This window comes from Vanessa atalanta, chromosome 10, assembly GCF_905147765.1.
Source record: "Vanessa atalanta chromosome 10, ilVanAtal1.2, whole genome shotgun sequence".
Lineage (NCBI taxonomy): Eukaryota > Metazoa > Arthropoda > Insecta > Lepidoptera > Nymphalidae > Vanessa > Vanessa atalanta.
In genome coordinates, this window is record NC_061880.1 from 7070175 (window position 1) to 7094875 (window position 24701).

The following is a 24701-nucleotide window of genomic DNA, read 5'->3' on the forward strand; positions in this document are numbered from 1 at the left end:
AAATGTATTACTAGTCACTAAAGAACATAACAATTTAAATTACACGTATAATGTTGTGGCAGAGAGACGATCTGTAATTTTGTTTGTTTTTGTAAAAACTTTGATATACGGCACCTGCTACTTGTTTCATTGTACCGATTCAAAATTTTTATACATACACATTGAAAATAATATAATTTATTATTCTATTTAGCACATTCTATGCTATGCGTGCTGAGTTAATTGATATACTGTTCTTCTTTTTTTAATTTACGTAAATGAGTCGTTAGTTTTACATTTAGATAAATTATAAAGCTAAATGATTTTGAAAGAAAAAATAATGAACGCCAGATATAATATTGAGAGATATATTGTTTTTTTAACTAAATTAATAGCTTATTATTTTTAATTGCGATTAATACACAAGAACGACTTTATAAAGTATTTATTGTGCTTTGTCTTCATTTAAAAACATTCAAATAATATTTAGTAATTGTATATTAAAACTAAGTACATCGGTAACGCGGTGTCACGAGCAAGATCGTGACCTGTTGTGATCTGCTGATTAAAACTATTAAGAAGTAATAAACTACCAAATAAATAATTTAAACCTTTGAATGTTTATTATAAAACATAACTTCGTCATAAAATTTTATAATTAACTGTTATTTACTTATTAGATATATAGTAATTACATAATAATTATACGTTAATGAGGTATTAAACTGTATCCAATAAGTAAACAATATCATTTTGCAATAATTGAACTAATTTCAGTTGTTATCAACTTAACTACATATCATTTAACTATCACGAGGATCATTTACTAAGTACTCAAACGATGCGCAAGCGCATCCCGATAACTTTTTAATCGGTTACCGTCAACAACGTTCTCGACTTCTCGCTTCTCAGTCGATATTCGATCGCGGCGCGTAACGGTCACGCAGTTCTTTAAGGCTATTTAACTGCCATTCGCTTTTTGAATTTAATCAGTTTTTCTAAAAATGTATCAAGATGAAATCTAAACTGCTTTATAAAACGAAAATAGAATTTTTCGCCTTGTTCTTCGAGCCTAATCATCCTAAGCGTTTTTTTAAGTACAGTTGACCACAAATCCGGCGGTGCCGGGTTTGGAGCTTCGGTTCGGACATTTATAAAACGTTTAGATACAGTTTCAGTACGGAAGTTTTATACTAAAAGTGACTTTTTATCTATTGAAATATGATCGCTTGTTTCTAACATTTAAGTGTATTTTACTCTGTTGAACGTTACAAAAATATCGAGTCGGTAAAACTTAATTCGAAATCATAGTTTAAGTATTAGACGCTTTTTGAAAATCAAGTCCCCAAAGATCTACAAGAATCCAAAAAGATGGATAGACCGAAGTACCCTCGTATTCACTCGTATGGCAGCATGAGTTCAGCGAGAAGTGATGACGACATGACAGTCCACAGCCAACTATTCCCTTATCCGAAGAAAATGATAGTCGAGAGAGAAATTCTTTATGAAGAAGAACATCCACCGTTTCAACCTTTACTTGCGACTAGTAAAATCTTCGGGAAATCTAGATTCACATGTCTTTTGGTCATGTATATAGTGTTCTATATCGCGTATCTTCTGTCTGGTGCTCTGGTATTTTCGGCTCTGGAAACACCCTTGGAGAACCAGGTCTTACTGGACGTGATTCGAGCGAAACAAGAATTTACTTTAAAATATCCCACTGTTATTGGTAAGCAATTTGAAATTGGAATTTTCGTAATGCGAGACTGCCTTAATAATAACCTTTCAGAGATAGAATTTCTACGTGAGCAAATATTTAATTAACTAATCTAAGTCATAACACGATGTTTTTCAAAATGTGCTTGGTATTTCAATTATTTCGTCCGTTTCGTTTCTAATTACAAGATAGATATGAAATTGTTTTATTCATTAAGATAATAATCAAGTCAAAGGTTAATAGGTTTCTGATTGTCCACATGGGAATACCGCCTATAATAATTATGACCATGTTGTAATATAAATGTGCAACAAGTTTCAATACATTTTAATATAAAGTTAATTTGTATTTCAGATGCATATACCCACGCTTTGCTGAAAAAATAAAACTTCGTTTTTAAATTTTTACTTGACAAACTTTAGATGACAGTCTTTCTTTCTTCCTTATATATCAAACTCTATATATAACAATCCACTATTAATACAAATACAATGAAGCACATGATTACAATTTATTTATCGATAGTTCTAGGGGCTAGCGGTTCTAGAATCAAAACTCGGTTCGAAAAATCAGACCAATGATGTAGTTCACTGGCTTGATTGAAAGAATATATTTCTTAGAATGAATGTATGCTATTACAATAATTGCGAAATAATTATGTCTATGTTACGTTATGTTTAGTTAAGTCACTTGGTTGGTAGGGCTTTGTGCAAGCCCATCTGGGTAGGTTTCACCCACTCATCAGGTATTCCGCCGCCAAACGGCAATACTTGGTATTTTTGTTTTCTGGTTGGAAGGGTAAGCCAGTGTAACTACAGGCACAAAGGTCAACACATAACATACACACACACACGCACACACCAATATTTTAGTTCCCAATGTGGCGATTGGGGATTTAAAAATTGTATTACATTAAAAAACGTTATAACGGCTAAACCGCTACACAGATTACATATTGTGAAATAAGATAATAACTAAAATGCTGAGGTACTTGTGAATGATTGCTACTTTGCTAACCAACCGCTTAGAACGTAATATATGAAGCAGTATTTTTTCAATAACGAACTCGCTTATTGCAAGTAGTATTTACTCGTAAATATCTTTAGTTAATTTAATACAAAAATACTACGTTAAATGTCGCTGACATTGAAAAGGCATTCCGTTATTAATAGTAAGTACCAAAATTATAACATTTAAAAATAATCTACTACATCTATGATTTGATATGTCTCGCTATTAAAATAACAATATATCCGGTACCTATCTATATCCAATTTAATCCTTTAGCCTTTTTGTGTCTGTTGATTTAATTATTTTTTTATAGATTTAATATTTTATCTAAACATAATATTATCTTAATGTTAAACACATTAAAATTATTCGTGAGAATTTATAAATAAAAAAATGAGAACAGGTTTGGATTAATACATAATAAGATATTTCTGGAAATGTCAGATTGAAAGATTTTATAATTGGTATTCCAATACCGTCTTTACTTGGAGATAGGGCTTTGTGGGAAGTTGCCTCGCTCTCATCATACATACCATCGACAATTTATATTTTTATTATAAAATAACACTGTAACAGAAATATTTTTTTTATATATTAGATCTAGTTATTACATATAATTCAAAAAAAATTACAGCTATCAACGTTTTCGAATAAACAATATATTGTTTTAAAACACTGTACGTACTATGCGTTGGATAGTAAAGTATGAGTGATTTTTGAGTAGATGTCTGTGTGTATGCGTGTATATCCCAAAAAAAACAGTTATTTAAATACATTGCTAATGTACCTACAAAGATGATATCGCATAGAATAACATTTAAAAATTTACATTTGAAGGTATTCTTTAAAGTATAAAAATAGTTTCTGTATGGTAATAATTGTATGTAATTGATCAAGGTGAGAAATAATTGTGATGATAATTTTTACGAATTTTAATTTTTGATAGTCTTAGAGTTTTGATTATTCTAGAAATGAAAACCAAAAATTTTTTTTAAATATCACAAAAATATTTAGCTGTTTGTAATAAACATTTCGATTAAAATTAAAACGAAATTGTCCAAATGTAAGTCATAAGTGCTTTCCTTTCAACTTTTACAACACGAAAATAACCAAAAAAAACAACTTTGAACCAGTTATAACCGGTTTTCATAGTCACAATGTTTTCGAATTATTTTGAAGGGAAACTGGTATCCACTTAACTGATAATTTTGTAACAAATCTTAAAACTCCTGACCTTACGTATAATTTAAATAAGATGAACGTGTTTTTAGTTTTTGTTTACAGAAACGGTAACGGTAACTGATTTAATAAAATGTTATACGTAACATTTTGAAATAGGTTTTTGTAAGCCTAGAAAATGTCTATCGTCAATTAATGATAGGTATACCGTATCCTATGTATACTTTATCTTGCTGAATTTATGATTAATTTAATGTTTGGGTGTCTCTTATACCTATAAATAATATTATGAATTATAAGCAGTAGGCTTTCTTTTTGTTAATATATTAGTAATTTCTAATGAGACTTCCGTTGTTACATTATAAATATATGTATGTATTCATGAAGCAGACTACAAAAAAAAAACGTGTCCATAGCGTGCTATAATTTTATGTATGTTATTAAAAAAACATTCTGCTTATGAAGGCCATAGTAACTTTATAAAAAAAATGAAATCAATAAATAATGAAACCTACCTACGTTTTAAAAATAAAAGTTATGATTTTTTACAGTACGTTTTTAAGAAGTACCTACTCCAAACCGACTAGAGTTTTCAAATTTTAAAGTAGGTGCAGAACATACCTTGTTATAAACTTCCACATTTAAGTACTTTTAAATTGGAGAGAGTTGAGTAACTTTTATACATATAGGACCGTGTATTGTATGTCTGAAGCAAATTAAACAAAAAACTGTTGTTATATTATTTTGAAATACATCGTATCTAATTCTATTTGATAGTTTCTATATCTAATTTCGTATCTAATTCTATTATATACTTTTTTTTAATTTATATATACAGAATTATCATCAATATTGTAGATACAATCAAAACCTCTTTGGAACAAACGACACATTTTAAAAACATAAATTATTCAATAGGCTCTTCAAAAACAATAATACTCATAAATATATACTTATTTCTGTTTAAATATCTAAAAAAAAATCTCATAAATTAAATCTTTGAATGTTTAATCTATTGACTTGAGAATAAACAAACAATTTTCAAAAATATGCTATATTTTTATGTGAGATTTACATATTTATTCATAATATTTAAAAAAGTATCTAGTGTAATAATTTTGTAACTTTTTCTTTTCACTTATCCCTTATTATTTATGAGTAAATAAAATATATATTTTAGGGTCTATGATATAGTTTGATCTTACTTATCGTTACTCGAATAAGAAAGATCAATTTGTTCGCTTGAAATAAAATGGTTCAGGTGGAGGATCGCAAATCCTCCCGTTATTTGACGTAAATAGCGTCGAAGCGAATAATGGAAGCAATCTTAGAATTTAATACTTAAAGTAGAAGTTCCATTGTTAAAATGTAGCCAAATATTATTTCGTATAAATATTAATTAAATAACTCGCCCGTACTATGTATATTTGTATTGTCTTGTACAACAAAGAACACAACAAAAATATTTATTTAATGCAACTGTTATTATAATAGTTGTATTTATAAAAACATGTTTATACGAATGTCAAAGTTATCGAATACGCGATCGTGTGAGCATCAGCGTTTGTTGATCAAGTGTGTCTCGTTTCCTATGTTTATCATATATTTATAAATACTAGTTGTCGGTTACGACTTCGCACGCATTTTAAGGAATAGTCCTGGCTTACGGCATACATAAATAACCTATGTCCTTCCTTGAGCTTGCTTGAATACTACCAAATTTTATCAAATTCTGTCCAGAGATTTGTCCGCGAAAGAGCGACAAACAGAATTACTTTCGCATTTATAGTGTTGGTATAGGCTATCCTATAACTATATCTAACTCACAATACATAACTTTAACTCGGAACCTTTGAAAATCGTTCCTCTATCATCTAGGGGCATAGAGGTTTTAATAGCTAGTTGTAAGTATTAGTTAGGCTAACAAATTTACACAGAGAAAAAAACACATATTATTATTTTATACATTAACACTATTAACTATCAAAAACATCGTAACAGTAATGAGATATCTATATAAATATAATGACGTACATAATAATGTTATTAAATTGATCGTGTTAGTATTTATTATCATGACAACATACTGATCTATGTTATGTTATGTAAACAAATGAATGAATATTCACAAAGATCCCTATAATTTTAATGCGTTTTAACCTAAACTAAAACTTCGATGCGGTTGTTGTACATGTGGGAGATAATAATTTTTAATCAAGTTACGATCTTATAATACGGTTGTGCTATTGACTCAAAAGGACAAGTTGCTATAAAAAGGCTCGACAGATGTCAACAGATCAGAAGTGGTTCAGTGTTGAACACGGCACAATCGGTGCTCTGAACTGTTTTGTTGGTGATTAAACCAGGTGAGCGTATCTTTCTACTTATTCTGTAATTAAACTCAATTATTCTATATATTAAATCGAATTCATTGTAATTAGTGTTTAAGAATAAGTATAATTTATTGTTATCATTTTAAATATACATTGTTTACTTATAAATTGGTTTTACTATTTATTTTGTCACCCGTTCTCTCACATCAGAAGTGGGATTATGTAACCTCAACTACGGCCAGAAATTGTAATGATTCCAGGTGCAACAAAATTAATATTGGTGAACCCGATGCTTCGAATCACGAGATCTCCAAGCAAATTCAAGTACCGCAGGATGCTGGGCTTTCATCTCCGATCCTGGGATTAAATATGGCGGGTTGCATCGCCTCTGGCGGCGGCAATAATGACTTTGCCCAAAAAGGCCAGACGTTATCACCCATCGTCGCAATAACCCGAAGCGAATCTACTTCAGCGAGTAGCGGTCACGCGGTCCCAACCAATTCAACAGCAGCTAGCGACAGCCGTGAAACCAGGACAATGAAACGCGATACTACGATGATTTAACGCTCTTCATTGAGTACACGAGTGAACAAGCTGCTAGTCTTTCAGAATATGCCACACGGAAATGGGAGTTAGCAAAGAGGGCGATTGGTGTGGAGATGACTGAACAGCGCTTGGTAGAGGCAGTTATTTCAGGTATGATTGATTCTCGTATTCGTTCTGATTTGTTACGACTGACGCCAAAAAATTTACCACAATTAATTCAAAGTTTAAACTCGTATACGCGCAAAAGACCTGTTAAAGAGTCTGATCATATTATTTTACCTAAACGATACAAGCCTAACATAATGCCAGATTTTAAATCAAAACGTTGTCATAAATGCCATAATCTAGGTCATGTACAAAAAGATTGCAGTGTCATTAATGATAACCCAAATGGTCAAAATATGCTCTCATTGTCTAATGAATCTGAAAATGTAGCCCACAGATCAACCGTTCCCATTTGTGCTCATTGCAGTAAAAAGGGGCATAATATTGAAAACTGTTTTAAACTTTTAAATAAAACATCAAAAATTGATAAATCTACTTACAAAAACTAATAAAAGTTAAAAAAAAAAAAAAAAACATTCAAATAGAAAGTCGCAATTACTTATATTTAATAGATAGTTCTCACATCCGTGATACGCTAGCCTATTCCATTGAGTGTAATGTAACATATAAACTACTCTTTTGCCTATGTTCCCAAATATATCTAAATGTTTATTGAGATTAGTCTTACATGCAAAGATAATAAAACTCAATCTGGATCACGTCGAATTTCTCTTCAACCTATAGATAAGCCTCCTGTCCTTTTTCACACAATTCATACGACTGGCAAATTAAGTGGCAACAAACTTGTAAAACAATACGTCATTGTATTCATAGACGCTTTTACAAAATATTGTTATATGAAACCCGTCAATAACCTTATTAATTATCTTAAGGAATTAATTTATACATTTGGAACCCCTAAAAGAATAGTATGTGAGCAGGTTGCTTCATATACTGGCAAAGAATTTAGTAATTGTTGCGACCGTTGGTCAATAGAAATACATTTTATCGCTAGTGGCGTTAGTCGTGCAAATGGGAAAGTCGAGCTAATGATGAAAGTATTGACAAACTGCTTTACCATTGCTGAAAATACGTGTGCCAGGAGAGGTTGGAGGGATGTTGTAGGTGAAGTGCAGTTAAAAATTAATAGTACGCTTAGCAAAAGCAATGGCTACACACCTTACCAGCTTCTCATGGGATTTAATCAGTCTCCTTCCACTTTATCAGCCTTAACAGATAATATTGAACGCTTTGACCTTGATATTTGCCGTCAGTAATCGAAACAAAGGATGGACGAGCGAGCTAATATTGAGAAAATTTACTTTGATAAGACAAAAGCTTAAATTGTGCCTTTTAAAATAGGCGATGTTGTGCTCGTAAAGCACAATTCTCGAAATATTAATAAACTAGACGGCAAATATGAAGGTCTATGCATTATTACACAAGTTAATGATAATGACAGATACTTTAAAAGTCTATGAGAATGACAATGAACATGTCACATGATAATTTATGTACTGTTAGCCCAGATATGGGACGCGAGTTATCAGATACTTTAGATGTATGATATAATGCCAGTATATGATGATATGATTATAAGTAGTAATTATAAACATTTTGTGCGAGGAGTGGTCGCCTGGCCAACGTCCACTGCTTTCACAAGTGTTTTAATTGTTTTATGAACATATATAATTGTTGTAGTTAAGAAAACTATTGAATTTTGTTTTAATGTGTTTATATTGTGAACCTGGTTGCCAATGTGATTTGGCAGCTTGCCATGTGACTTGGCAGATATCTGATTGTCATGTGATTTGACAATTTTACCATGTGAGTTGGCAGATATCGGGTGTTGTGAGCCATGTGATTTGGCTACACTTTGCCACTGTGATTTGGCAAGTGTGTGTTTGTCATGTGATTTGACAATTTAGAGTATATGTATTTTTTGTAATTTTGTTTTAATGTGTTTGTGTTGTGTGAACCCGGTTGCCACTGTGATTTGGCAGCTTGCCATGTGACTTGGCAGATATCTGATTGTCATGTGATTTGACGATTTTACCATGTGAGTTGGCAGATATCGGGTGTTGAAAGCTATGTGATTTGGCTACACTTTGCCACTGTGATTGGGCAAGTGTTTGTCATGTGATTTGACAATTTACCATGTGAGTTGGTATAAGCCATGTGATTTGGCTACACTTTGCCACTGTGATTTGGCAAGTGTTTGTCATGTGATTTGACAATTTACCATGTGAGTTGGTATAAGCCATGTGATTTGGATACACTTTGCCACTGTGATTTGGCAAGTGTTTGTCATGTGATTTGACAATTTACCATGTGAGTTGGTATGTGTTTAAGACCATGTGATTTGGCAAGTGTGTAATTGTCATGTGATTTGACAAATTTGTATTGAGAGTTGATAGATGTTGAATCTTTAGTCATGTGATTTGGCATATGTTATTATGTTAAAATTAATGTTTATATGATGTAAATTATATTGTAAACATATTTCTGTATAAAATTTTGCGAGGAATGTGTTCTTTTAATTCGCGAGCCATACTGGCTGCTCGTCAGAATGGCCGTGTGGGAGATAATAATTTTTAATCAAGTTACGATCTTATAATACGGTTGTGCTATTGACTCAAAAGGACAAGTTGCTATAAAAAGGCTCGACAGATGTCAACAGATCAGAAGTGGTTCAGTGTTGAACACGGCACAATCGGTGCTCTGAACTGTTTTGTTGGTGATTAAACCAGGTGAGCGTATCTTTCTACTTATTCTGTAATTAAACTCAATTATTCTATATATTAAATCGAATTCATTGTAATTAGTGTTTAAGAATAAGTATAATTTATTGTTATCATTTTAAATATACATTGTTTACTTATAAATTGGTTTTACTATTTATTTTGTCACCCGTTCTCTCACATACAATTACGATTTATGTAACAATACAATAAACCATACCTTTTTTATCCCAATTCTTTTATAACATTTATACAATGGTTTGAAAATTACCTTTTATTTCAATCGATCATAAAGCTATCAAAGATTACATCCTAACTGATAAATGTAAATATAGATTTGTTTCTTTTAATACGCTTTCACGTCTTAACTTAGCCGATCATCGTGAAGTTTTGCAGACAATTTGTTAGGATTACAGAACAGGTCGTAGGATATAGGATACTTCTTGCCATTATAATAAGCAAATCTTTTAGTTATACATTGTATTTAATACAATAAAACCATACGTTCCGGCTTTCTGCTTAAAATATATGAACCTCCAAATTTATAACTCCAGCGACCGTAAGCTGGCCATTTCTCAGCGTTCCTATTAGTATTTTATTTGCTATCCATTGCCCATATCAATCCATCAAGTATATTATAAAAATAATAATATAATATTTGGAATATTCCATTCCACGAATACTTCCTCAAAGTAGTTGCGTAATGTTCCAATCAGCCACACCCCCTATTGCACTCGTAGCCTGACCCGGTGCATCTCATTGTTATCTGAGAATGACTTATTGCTGTGATAAGTGACCGCTATTGTAGTAATTGTTGTAAAATATGAGATCGTTTCCTTTATTATTTAATAAATTTCATATGAATAACATTTATGTGAAATAGACTGCCCACAAGATACCTACTAATAGAATTTGTTTAAGTTATCTCATTGAATGATTCAAATATTTATCGGAATATTTAAAGTGGTTGATAAATATAAAAATGATCTGTTTGATTAAACATCTACAGTTCTTTTAAAGGTCATACATTATAATATATATAAAAATAGATATACAGTACCTAATAGATGTTATAAAAATCGTATGTTTAATACTTATTTTATTTAATATGATTGTATTACAATACCAATTTACCAAACATGATTGATTGTTTCGGTCTCAAAACAGAAATTATTATGCAAAATGCAAGTGATTTTTTATGGACCTAAGAGGGTTTTTTAAATTCATCGCCTGATGGGAATAGAAGTTTGTGTGGATTTTCTTCATATCTGTTGTTAGAAATATGGGAAATATTTATAAGTAAAAGACCAACGTTATAGTCTGTTCTAATGCGATGGGATTTGCAACCGAGTAGGTACACGGTTAGCTACTCAATAACTTCTTAGTGCCAGCCGCTTTGCTTATCACGCCGTACTTTTAAAACATATCTAGTAACAGCTGCGTTAAAGGCCAATGACTTCACTCGACTGCGCTTCGAATGTTTGACTATAAACCACAAAAACATTGAGGCCAACGTTACTGAAATGTATAGGCAAATATTGAATTTCTGCGGTATATTACTACTAAGTTCACTGTAATTAAAGCAGAGTAAAACGAGTCAGCTTATGGTAACTGACCTAATAATATATTACTATAAAAATAATCAGCATTTCTTTCATCATGCGCCTCCAACTAGGAAACCAACGAGTAATATGCCTTATATCCGTAACTGACTGTTATATTTTAATTGTAGGATAAAATATTATTTAGATGCTTCGTAGCGTAAAATATTACTTGTGTATGTAGAGACTCGTCATCATCGTCACAATTGCCCGATTAAGTATTATATTAATCTATTTAAGGATCGTAATGCTTGATATAGCATTCAATGAGAATGGCTGTTATCTAGGTCAACAATCACATGTAATATGATGAATGAAAAAGACTAGTTTCTGATTTTTAGTCTGTTCTTCTCGGTTGTATATATATGTATATAACGAACCGGTAGCTAGGTATTTAGTCGTAGAAAACATATAGGAACGCCATTGAATAAAATTTTGAATATGATGCTTACACTTCACAATTAACTTACTCAGTTTGTAAATTGGTCATCCAGTATTTAAGTGATATTAAATTAAAAAAACAAAAAACAAAAGAAAAATACCCTAAGGCAGGTAAGAGATATAAAAACTTTTTATTATTCAAATAAACATACGAGAAAACGCGGATGAATCACTTAATAATAAATTTATTTATATCAACTTTTTAATTTAAACCGTGCATTGTCGAAATGAGTAGCTAGACGGTATATTAATATAACAATCTATCAGACCAGTCGGTAATCTTCCATTACATATTTTATCTTTCGATAGTGTTTACTTTTTATGATATTTACACTGTGCATTAACAAACATTAATCTCAATCGAAATTTATAAAAATAAGAAGGTTATTTAGCTGAAGTAACTTTAGGGCTTATAGAAATAAATATACGTATTTATACCTGTCAAAATTCTTATATATTTGTATAAAGAATACACAAAAGATTCTCGAAAAGTTAAAGTTCTTATTATAATTTATGATAATCAGTATATAATCCTCAACTTCATAGGTCGACTAGATAATCTCTAAACAGGTTTAGAAACGGGTCTGTGAGGCGTAATAATGACCGACAGACCGACATGTTTTTGTATTCATGTATCAACTCAAAGTTAGTAGTTTAAAATCTGTATGATTTTAAAATAAAAAAACTATTGTGACGTTATCGATATACTAAGGGAAAAAACTCTACCTGATTGGATTCGACTGGAATGTGAATACACCCATATGGGAAACAAAGGTACAGTATTTTAATAAAATATGTTCTATTGGTATTTAAAAAAAAGATTTATGTATTCAATAAAAGGATTTTTTTACTTGAGTATAAAAGTAAAAACAAATATACTAAAAATTTAGAGTGCAAAAGATATGAAATATATTTTAAATTGATCGCATCATGTAAAATAAATATCGTTGTAATTTAAATTCTAATTCTGAATGTTAAAAGAAATGCTACTTAATTATATATAATAGTAAAGCAAAATCACAATTGATGCTATTAAAACTAAAATGCATAATAGTCTATTACACAAACGTGGAATACTATGATGCAATATTATACCGCCGACCTAAGTTAAAATTAAGGTTATAAGTTATCTTGTCGTCACTTAAATGTTTGCTATGTTATAAACTTATGACGTTTCCCTTCTCTATTACAATTACTGTTGAGATATTTAAGATATGAGATAGAATACAAAAACTTATTCTCTTTCGAGAACATTTAGTATTAATATTAAACTACAAGAGAAAAATAATACGCACAGTATAAAAGTCTTAAAGTATTTTTTCGCTCTTATTTTTACATTATTTTTTTGAGATAGATTCATAATTTATATTTCACTAAAAAGGGCTTCAAACGAACGAACTTATCTGTGTCCCTCGGACCACTCCAAAAAGTATACCTGAGACAGCACAATAGTTTTTTTTTTTTGTATTGTAGTTACATCTTAGACTTATGTGGAAATGCTTTATTAATTATTAAAATGTCAAAGGGAACAAAGGCTATCAACTTTTAATACCTTTACATTTAAAAACTTTACGTATAGAAAAATATATAAGAAAAGTGGAAAATAGCGTTACTGAATTATATAAAAATAACGTATTATTGCCTCCAGTTACTTCAGTCCATTTAAAATATTAATTGATACGTTTAACAAATCGTATAAAGAATTTTTATGAGTGGTTTTGTTCTGTAAAATATGTCTCTTTTCTTTAAAATAGTTGTATGTATTAATAATAATAATGTATTAACTGAATAAGCAGATATAGTAGTCTCTAACCGCAGGTCAAGCGGTCGACTACATCAATATCACTTAAGTGCCACTTCCATTCAGGGTTGCCAAACTTTCCATCAAAGTTCGAAATATTCATTACTAAAAAATCGGTGATAAACTTTACTATAACTATTACTATACGTCTGTAAATCAAACAAAAAAGTGGTATTGGTTCTACAAAGGTAGTATAAGCCTTAATAGGAATTAGGGTTTACCTATTTTATTTTGCAAATGGTTTCGAAATTCAAATAAAATATTTGAATAAAAAAAGGCTATTAGAACTTATCATTATAGATTGTATTGAATTTGCTTGAACGAAAAGCCACTAAGCAATGTGATCTTCTCATTATGTACTTGTCTCTTTTACTGATAATCAATGTTAATGCATGATTTATGCTGAAAATCAAGTCTTCACCAAATAAAGTTCCTATTATATTTAAATCAACCAAACAGAACTGTAACCCATATAGGTTTTCGTGAAAGAGAAAGTTTGACTTACAGTGAATGCAATTAAAAGGGTCTTTTGTTCCGCTTTTTACAGCGTTATTAGTTCTAACGGGCATTATATTATTTCAAATCGCTATTGTACTTATAACGAAAAAAAAACTTTGATAAAAGACGCTAAAGAAAGTTTTCTATAAGTATTAAGTTACGGTGCGGAATAATACCGTAAAGAAAATTATTATTGGTTTATTTATTATTGATCTTTAAAAAAAAAATCCTAAACCAATAGTACCTTTTAGAGCTTTAATATATACACAGCTATTTAGATATTTAAAGCATCAGCAACCCTCGTCAAAGTCAATGCCGTATTTTCCAGGTGCCATCGTCCCACACTTATCTTTTAAAATTTTATAGGTATCAAACATCATTGAAAGCTGTAGGTGCCTAAAATAGATAATTAAAAATTTACCTATTTTAGGCACCTTTAGATTTTTAAAATACTTTGCTATAAATAAACAGTGTTCCTTAAATATTTCGATTCCGTCAGCAGTAGCAGCAGCTAACGATTTTGTTCCATATAAAAAATATTAATTAGTTGTAAAGTATCAATCACAATAAAGTGGTATTGAAATCATTTAGTTTAATATAAAAACCGATACAAAAATAAACACTTTGAAGACACCAACCATAAAAAGGTTTTATATCAATATAGATTAGAAAAGCGAATTATCGAATAAACTTATTACATTTTCGCTATAATAAGTTATATGATTATTGTGTAGATAAATACAATCAAAGTAATACTGTTATATCAAAATGGGTTGTAGTAGTGATTGAAGGCCCCTTGCCTCGTCGTTCTATCGATGACGTACGCGACAAAACGCGTGTGTGTGTACAGGCGTAGAGGCGGATTTTATAATATCAGAATGTATAATTTATAAAGCTGCGCATCTAACAAAGACGCATTGGTGACGAAATGTTTCTGTAAATATGATAAGTTATGCAAGTCTTTCCTATAAATTCCAAAATATTTAGCGAATTATTGGTAAAAGATGAGATGAGATTTTTTTAAAGTTAAGGGTGATATTTACTTTAATGTATAAACTTTTTTCTGTGTTTTATTGGTATGACCTTATTTCTGAGGCTCTCAGGTTTCTAGTTTGTTGTCAGGCACAGCTCGACCCTCCGCCTTATTACCGTATCCCCAAGGTATCATTGCTTTCAATAGATACACAAAAAAAATTTTTTCTTTGTTCTAAAATATAATAATATTAAAAAGATGTAAGTTATGTTTATTTGTTTATTAAAATTTACGGAGATGTAAAATAAGTCAGAAATGGTTAATAAATTAAGTTAACGTAGTCGAAAAAAAATATGATACTTTCGCAGTGAATAATAATTAAAAAACTACAACGGATACACTAATCTTCTAAAGGAAATCATAAATCATTCAATGGCCATCAATTTCTATTTTTTGTCGAGCTTCCCTAGTACCTGTATTTTTTATATTATGTTAATGCAGACCCAAAAATGGGATCTAAGATGTTATTTATCTATATAACTTTCAAATGGGAACATAACCATATAAACTATTGTTTGGTAATAGCATACCCGATGCGTGGGTACCCCCTTTTTTTTCTCGCTGGAAAAACGCTTCCCCCACGTGACGGAAAGTGGGGGAGGTTGTGGTACTCCCTGGAGCCCCGGACGCCGAGTGCGGCCAGGTACGCCGGGTTTTCCCACTAAAAAACTAGCGGTACCCTCTCCGTCTTTCGGCGGGCGCCACGGGATCGCTTGCGCATGCTACCGTGACGGATGCGTGGGTACCCAGGCGAACTTGCACTATAACCTTTTTTGGCGAAGGTGATATCTTCAATCGGTACATAAGACCCCGCGATTATTACGTGGAGATGATGTGATAATAGAGAACGAACAAAGCAATTCAAAGAGTTCAAAGTCGGTCCGGATGACGAATACGTGACGTGATAACGTGTTTTAATTAGGTTGCAGAGTTCGAAAGCCACAATCACATTTAACTTTATACATAAAGCTTTCAAAATATAACATAATTTCTACTGAAGGTAAATTATTTACATAAAACTCGCACCTACTAGAAGGGTAAATATTCAAAGTAAGATGATACTCATAGACAATCGTATACAAGAATTATAAGGCACACCATGTACACATTTTTTGTGGGACGCTTAAAAAGTCAAGGTCTGAATTTAAAATGACGTCATATATCTTAATCAAATTATTTTACTATTAAATACTTTTTTTTTCCTCGAGAACAGTTTTAATGGTTTCAAAGTAATATGGTTAACATTTTTTTGGGATGATAAATTGAGCAAAATGAATGTCACCTAGGGGAAAATGAAACACGATACTTGAATTTTATAATACTATATCAGAGAAATACATATAGGTAACGGTTAATTAGCTCGATCAATAATTGTCAATGGAATTGCTATATAATATTATACATAAGACTTTAGCCCTAAATAGGAGAACATAATTAGGAGATGTTTCAATTATTATTGTACATTGTGCTCGATGTAAGCCGCTTACCTTAATAATAAATGAGTCGCCGAGTTATATTAAAACCTTTGTGGCTTTCCTACGTAATATGGAAACTTTCCAACGAGTTTTGGACTACAATATGTAGGTATGGAAATATTTTATAAGCACTACGAAGAGTGCCAACGTGAAAACTTCCAGAAAAATATCGTTAAATCTTTAATGCTAAAATATTGACTATAGTCCACATAGTAATATGATAAATTGTAACTCTAATAAATTTCCTTTCTCGTTCTATATGAAAAATCTAGCTTATTTATTCCTGTTTTCAAATATACAATATTTTTAAAATTGTGCTAATTATTTCAATAAATAATAATAATAGGTAGGTACTTATACTTAAAATATTTTAACTTCAACGCCGCGTCCGCTTCCGCTCCGATTCGTCGTGGTTACCCTTTATTTTCATTATAATTATTTAGGAACTTTTTTATATTATATCTACGAAGGTAATAAATTTTTAAAGTGGCGGACTAACATGCACGCACAGCGTAAGCCGGTGGGTCTAACGGGATATTTTTCACAGGAATTATCAAATAAAAAGATCAAATATATTTTTAATTAATTCTATGAGGTTAGGAAATTTGTCATTTTTAAGTTAGAAATTTAAAAAGTGTTTAAAATAGTAGTTACTGGTTAAAGTAGGAATAAACATTCAAAATAAAAACTTGAAATATAATACTAAGGCTTCTAGAATACTATTAATTATAATTAAATAATATTTACTTTATTTCTTTATGTATTATATTATTACTAAAGTTATTATTAAATTATTATATTGTTATTCCCAAGTAAATGTATTGTTATTGTGATACATGTTTCGAGATCAGTGTTTTAATAATTGATATATATATTTTTAATAATTCATTAAAATATGGCGCTAAATATTTGTGTTTCTTTTTACTAAATTACGCTGTCTAAATTTTTGGTACTGAGTGTATATCCAGGTTTTGAACAATTTATAAAATTTAAATGGAAGTTATTAAACTTAGGTGAAATAGTGTTTCATTCAACATTTTATTAACTATTTTATACATCTGTATCATGGAATTAATAATAATGAAGCAGTTTTAAAAAAAAAGCGTCAATATAGCATTTTTCACGACGGAACTTGACAGTTTTGTATCCGTTCTCACAGAATAACTACTACGAGTCTACGAGGCTCATTATGGTATGCACCTGCGTCACCGAATTCGCTTGAAAAAAAAGTCAAAATAATGTTTTGTACGTTTCAGACTCTTTAGTTGAGACTCAAAGACAAGTACAACTTTTATATAAATATATGTCTCAAACGAATCCATTGTTCACGTAATGTTATTTTCTTGTAGGTAAGTTACAAAGAATGGGTCATATGATGGTTATTTTTAAATATCGTGAATTAAGGTTTGTTTATTATAAAATGTATAATATTTGCTGAATATTTTTGTAAAATCTATATTATTGCATGTTTACTTGTATGTATAATAACGACATTTAATCATTTATTTATTACAGACTCTAAGAAATATAGGTAATTTTTTTATATACCCACATGTGTTATCTTAACCCATTTTAAAAATAATTATAGAAAACTAGTGGATTTTCCACTTATTCACTTGAGTATAGCTTATAATTATGAATCGATTTTAATAATAAGTATTTTTTTCATTTGATATAAGTAGTATAGTATTAGGGTCACACCGAGTACTTAGTAACCCATATAAATTAGGCTGGAACAATTTTATTTTGTTAGGGCAGCTAATATCCTGAATTAATGTAATTAACTGTAACAAAAAATCCTACTTTAAATTAATATTGTTAAATTCGTTGCTGCGGAACGCCGCTTAAGTTCTTACGAGATTGATAACATATTAAGCCATCACGCAGATATTTATGATATTTATAATTAAAACATTATATAACAGTTATTTTAAATATTTTTTTACGAATAATAACAAAGTAATTAATATATATGTGTATTATTCTTTCAAGAAGCTAATTAGTTTTTGTGTCGTTGTTCAAATTGCGATTGAATTTTTGAAGTCGTTGATTGGAAGTACTAAAATCATTTTATTATACAAAAAGTAAAAATTATGCAAAATTATTTTATATAACAGTGCTATTCAGAGAAACGATAATTTTAAACATTTACTTTCAATTTCGATCCATTATTATTGGCGTTGTTATTCAAGGTTAGTTTAGATATTTGATTTGTTACTCAAGTAAAATTTAGATTCGCTTTGAGGACATTTCAATATATCTGCTTTCGTTTTAAGATTTCTTGACTAAACCACAAACCAATCTATGGATTGATGAGCCAACCGAGAACTCATCCGTCAAGTTTATAGGATATTTATGTATGTATATAGCTGAAGTAACTATACCTTTATCTAATGTTTATTTAATACAAAAATATTCATAATTCAAAACGTAAAATAATAAAAGACATCTTATTTACTATAAAATACCAAATTAAAACATAATATTCAATTTATTTTAATACGTTTAACGGTGCTATCACAATCAAAAACCTCATTACAAATTATGTTCTATTAAGTGCGTAAGTTAGTACTTAGTTACGTAATTTATGATCGTAAAAGGCAAAAGGCCTCCGATCTAGAGATTGTTAAGTTAGAATGTTTAATTTACGCCGAAGAGTTTGGCGCCTGTCTGTATAAACAGATGAGTCGATCAGATTTCACAAATTAATATATTTCAGTGAAATTACTCTACAAAGAAGAAATTCATTGTTAGTCTTGAATAAATAAAACTTATGAAGGTCTTTTTGTTCTAAGACTTTACTCAAATATTTTATATCAAATAAGAATAGAATCTATAGTTTCATCATACTTTTTTTTGGATTAAATAGAACAAAACTGTGAAGAATACACAGCTTTACCTGGGTGCTTTATGCTTGCCCGGTAGTAAACTGGATAGGTACCTGCCACCTACTCTTTTCAAATTTTACCGCCCAACAACCATACTTAATCGTTGTGTTAAGGTTTGAAGGGTAAGTGTAACTACAGTAACAAGAGATATAACATCTTAGTTCCCAATGTTGGTTGAGTATTGGCGATGTAAGGAGTGGTCAAAATTTATTGCAAGGAACGATGTCTATTGGTGATGGTGATCACTTAACATCAGGTGGCCCATTAGCCAGTGTCTATTTAAATAAATGGGTGGACATTTAGGTTTTTTTAAAAATAACTATTTAAAAAAAGGAAAGATATATTTTGTCCATTATTTAATTAATTACTTTATTCTTTTTTATCTATTATAGTACGTTTAAATCCACTACGAAACAACCTCGGTATTTCTCTCACCTTATTGATACTAAAATTGAGCCGTCAAGAAAGAGTACGTCATAATCAATTACGTGTACACTCATATAATAAAGATGATCTTATTACTTTGTTTTCATTCTAGTTGATGATTTGGAGACGCTGCTGGATGAAGTGGTACGAGCGAGTAACCGTGGAGTGTCAGCTTCTCGAAACGTGACCGGTGGACCTAACTGGAGCTTTGGACAGTCGCTGTTCTTTTCTTCTACCGTGGTTACTACCATCGGTGAGTAAGACAATGTTAGACTAGTAAGCAAAGAGAAAATATGTCTAGAAAAATATAAATAGTTAATTTATTATAAAATTTTGTACTCGATAAATAAGCCACCAGATTCATGATTAACATTGACGACGGTCGCTATGATGCAACATTTCCTTAACTGAAGAATACCATTCGTTACCAAAAGTGATAAATATAACATACCCACAAATTAGGACTGATTAGAATTTTATTAATCGGGTTTTCTATGACCGTTTTTCAGTCATCATGTACCAGTCCAAGGTAGCACCTTGACTTCTTTATAGAATAACTGAGCACATAAAAATATTAAATTAATGATATATTATAAGATTTAATTTTATTAAAACTTGTTGAGTATGCTGCAACACACTTATATGTATAATGAGAAATGAATAATAGAACTTATCAATTTAAAAATCTGTTACCTATGTACGTTTTTCAGGATACGGTCATGTAACACCTCTTTCGAAGCCAGGAAAGTTGTTTTGCATGGTATACGCCCTTCTCGGTATACCATTAACATTGGTGTTATTGTCCGCTCTGGTGGAACGTCTGCTGTTACCAGCGACCTCTTTACTGAGGTGTCTCAACGCTGCCCTTGGACATCTTTACCGCCCGTTTACCATCAGATTGGTGCATCTTACTATTATAGGTATGTCAAGATTCTAATTTTGTTCACATCCACCATGACATTGAACTAATTTTACGATATCTTTAATAGCAACGAGTTGAGTTAGTTTCTCGTAATCATCTAAAGCCTAAACAATATATTACACTTATTTTTTAAACAGCCCATCTGAGTAGGTCCCATTACATATTATACCGCCAAACATACAGAAACCGCTATACTTAGTATTGTTGTGTTCCGGTTTAAAGGGTTAGTGAGCCAGTGTAACTACAGGCACAAGGGATATGATATTTGAGACTTAGTTTTCAAGGTTATTATTGATAATTATGACAATTTTTCTTATTGATTTTTATTTTGAACTCGGTACCTGTATACAATTTTCTTTACAAAAAATATAAATTAAAATTAATGTGTAATAAATTCTGTTTCACATTGCAGTAATGATCCTCGTAGTGTTCTTTCTGCTGATACCAGCTGCTGTGTTCGACTCGCTCGAACCGGACTGGGATTACTTGGACTCATTCTACTATTGCTTCATATCGCTCACCACTATCGGTCTCGGTGATTACATTCCTGGGGATTACCCTTACCAACCCTATCGCCCGCTATATAAAGTTGCTGCTACTTGTAAGTATAGATATACCTACCTAACCTTTTTTCCAAATATATTATTTATAATAACTAATCGACGTCAAATTCAAAATTTCGCCAAAACAAATTTGTTTATATATTTCTTACTTAATGGTTTATATAGCTATTTAATTTCATATTTATCGTAGGGATTGTTTTGAGCCTTTGCCAAGCATTAATAGTTATATATGTATATAAAAACCTATAACAAAATTAATTTATCAAATATTAATGATTTCAAATTGAATAGAATGGAATTTAATGTGTTTTTTCAACGTCTAACTAGTTTAATTTTATTATAATTATAGCCTTCTATGGGTTGCTATATCAAAATGTTCCGTAATTTATAAAGTTATTTAAGTCTTGTCAAATAAACCACGATCATGTGACTATTTTCTGTACTTTATTTTTCAGTTTACTTAATTGTTGGTCTGACATTCCTAATGTTAACGCTGACAGTGTTCTACGATATACCACAATTGAATCTCAGCACTGTATTTTCTTCAATGAAACTCGACGAAGATCCAGAGAAAATGCGCTTGAGTGGTTCAGGTGTTATGGGCCCTGGGTATGGAATTGGGGGATTGATGATGAGAGATGACTATCATCACCATGACCAGAGGCGCTCTGTCGTGCAAATTAGACCACACTTGGATGATAGCCCAAGCCCTGAGGACACTACTCCTGTTCACGCAAGAGATATTCGAGTACATTAAGAAATACAATTCACCTTTGAAAATGACTGGGTTAAAATTAATGTCCCTATGATAATATTAACCGATTATGATTACCACGTTTTAACAGAGTGATACACACTTATGACTTTATTTCAACAAATATTGATGTCTTATAATTGTAGTGTTAAATATAATTTAGCTGAATTAGATTTCTTTGTAATATCAGTGTCTAATATTTATCGATAAAATTTTAAGGTAGTTTGAAAGATGTAAAAATATGTGCTTGTTTGATTATTCTTATATAAAATATAGATTTCAGTAGGCTTTTAAGTTTACGCAGTTATTTCAATGTTGTTGAACGATAAAACGCGATCTTTTCCTTCCTAAAACTTTCTTATTGTATAATACAAAATTATTTTTACTTTTATAAGAAAACCAAATTCGAATATTAATCAAATTTCTTAAATATTAAAAATATAAAATTATTACTATTTTGGCAACCGTCCTAAATTTTTTGGAATCCAATTTCATATTATTTTTTATCGAACCCAAAAAATTTATACTTTCTGATAATTAAATCGAACTTAGTTCGTTAGTAAAAGACTGAGGAGGTTTTTGAATTTTCTCACTTTTCTATTTCGACGGTGGATTTTCTAAAAATAAAGATAATTATACCAAATTTCATAAAATGTCATAAAGACAGACTGAAAAACATTAAGTCTCTGTCCTGTATACAACTTCAAAGTATTCCAATCGGCGGCATATCAAACCTATCATTAGAATATATTATACAAACATTTTTATAAAAGTATTTTTTCACCTACTTAACGTTTTAACCATACAAGAAAGATAAATTGTCTCATACTTTAATTACATATTTTTGACGAACGTATTTACCTATTCTATTAAAGGCGGACAACATGAGTACTATTATTTTATATAATTTAAAAAATATATAATACATTGCACTACACATACATCATAATATTTTTAATGTGATGAGTAGGTACTTTTGTTAACAATTATTTCAATATTTTAATAAAAAAACTTTTTTTTTTTTTTTCAATATTACACTGAATATAAGTAGGTAATAATAACTCTTTTAGATTCAGATCACTAATTTGATATTTAGAAGTGTTATAATACAATCAAATATTATTAAACGGTGGCTGTGACGATAAAAGTATATTTGATTATATATTTTTTTTTTATTTTTGTTTTAATTTATAACATATTTAACTGAAATCTATGACAATATATTATAAGCTGTTTCTGAATATAATGTAGAAAATGTTATTTATTTTATCACTGACATCTAATTATATACTCAAAAACTAAAATACTTGTTAACCGGTCAAATATTCAATTAAATGACATTTTAATGTAGTCTATGAATATTATAATTTTAATTATTTCACTATCAAGACCTAAAGGAAAATAAGAGATGATGAAAAGCAAAACCGCGAAATTGTCTGTAAAGCTACAACTACATGACACTATTGATAGTGCTGCTGCTGGTAGTTACTAGAACCAATTAACTTCACAGCAGCTTGATTTCACAGACGTTTCTGTAGCGTTACAGGTAATATTTAGTCACGGTAATCTCATATTTATTTGAACGCGCAAATGTACATTTTCTCTCTCTCGTAATTGTTATTATTATATAAATTTCTTATTAAGGAGTTTCGTTATTTCAGAACAAGAAGTACTACTACAATTAATAGAAATTTCGCGTGCTTATTGATGTATATAGTATTCAAATTACATCACATTAAATGTTCGCGTTAGTATTTAGCAATAATTTACAGGGAATAACCACTATAAAATATGCATATAAAAATATAATAAATTTACACAAATACCTAAATGTTAAATGAAGATGTATTTATCTGAATGTGTTGAATTTGGTAGTTACTAGTTAAGTGACGCAAACTCTACTATTTATATAAAAAAAACGTTTAAATATAGACAAAAAGATACTATTTATAATATAGACTACACTGAATAGACACTAGTATACAAATATATGATTATAGTTAAACATAGCGCCTTGATTGGTACGTCGCAAAGTATATAACATAAATTGTATTTGGTGCAAAATCTGAAATAAATTAAATGAAAATAAATTTAAGTTATTTTATTTCACATGTTTGAATAATGGTCATAGTTTAATTTTTCCTTAGTTTTGCATAAATTTCCAGAACGCCAGCAAGTTCCCTTCAAATATTATTATTACATTTATCTTTTTGAATAGTTTTACAGTTGAACGAGAATCGAAAATGCAACATATTATTCGCTAGCTTGCAGTTAAGGTTTAGTCTGAAGAAACTTAGGAATGATAATGATAGAATTTTGAACATCAACATATATCTTATACGGCAAGATACGATGACCGTTTTGACACATTAAAAAGTGATGTGAAATGTAAATTTATTATCGATATAATATATTCAAATCTTTGTTTTTTTGCAAGTAATTTAATTCAAGTTTTTGTTGCAAGTAGTATCTGATTAAAAAGGTTTAATAAAAAAAATATAAAATAAGTTTAAGTAATATATTCGAACGAAATCAATTTAAATCAAAAATTGGAATTAGAATAAATAACTTTATAAACACATTACATACAAGAAATAAATTGATACAAAAAAGAAACCAAAAACACTAGTGGCTATATTTAATCGGAGTCGTCCATACTGCTGCTTTCACTCTCACTGCTATCGTCACTCACATTAATTCATTTCATTTTCTAAAAAATTATCTATTTTCACATTTATTTCATAATCG

General features: G+C 30.1%; 1 protein-coding gene across 2 annotated transcripts in view; it reads left to right on the top strand.

Moving 5' to 3' along the window:
• The window catches only part of LOC125066846 (potassium channel subfamily K member 1-like), a 49621-nt gene extending 25590 nt beyond the window's left edge, over window positions 1–24031 (top strand). Inside the window, exons 1-5 of one of the 2 annotated variants that reach the window (XM_047675133.1) lie at window positions 880–1708; window positions 19827–19967; window positions 20425–20634; window positions 21049–21237; window positions 21655–24031. In XM_047675133.1, the coding sequence (XP_047531089.1) occupies window positions 1351–1708; window positions 19827–19967; window positions 20425–20634; window positions 21049–21237; window positions 21655–21956 (1200 nt within the window). In that variant the 5' untranslated portion in view covers window positions 880–1350 and the 3' untranslated portion in view covers window positions 21957–24031. Of the gene's footprint in view, window positions 1–879; window positions 1709–19826; window positions 19968–20424; window positions 20635–21048; window positions 21238–21654 lie in introns of those variants that run through there. The other variant, XM_047675134.1, reaches the window with a different exon arrangement.
• The last annotated feature ends 670 nt before the right edge of the window (window positions 24032–24701 follow it).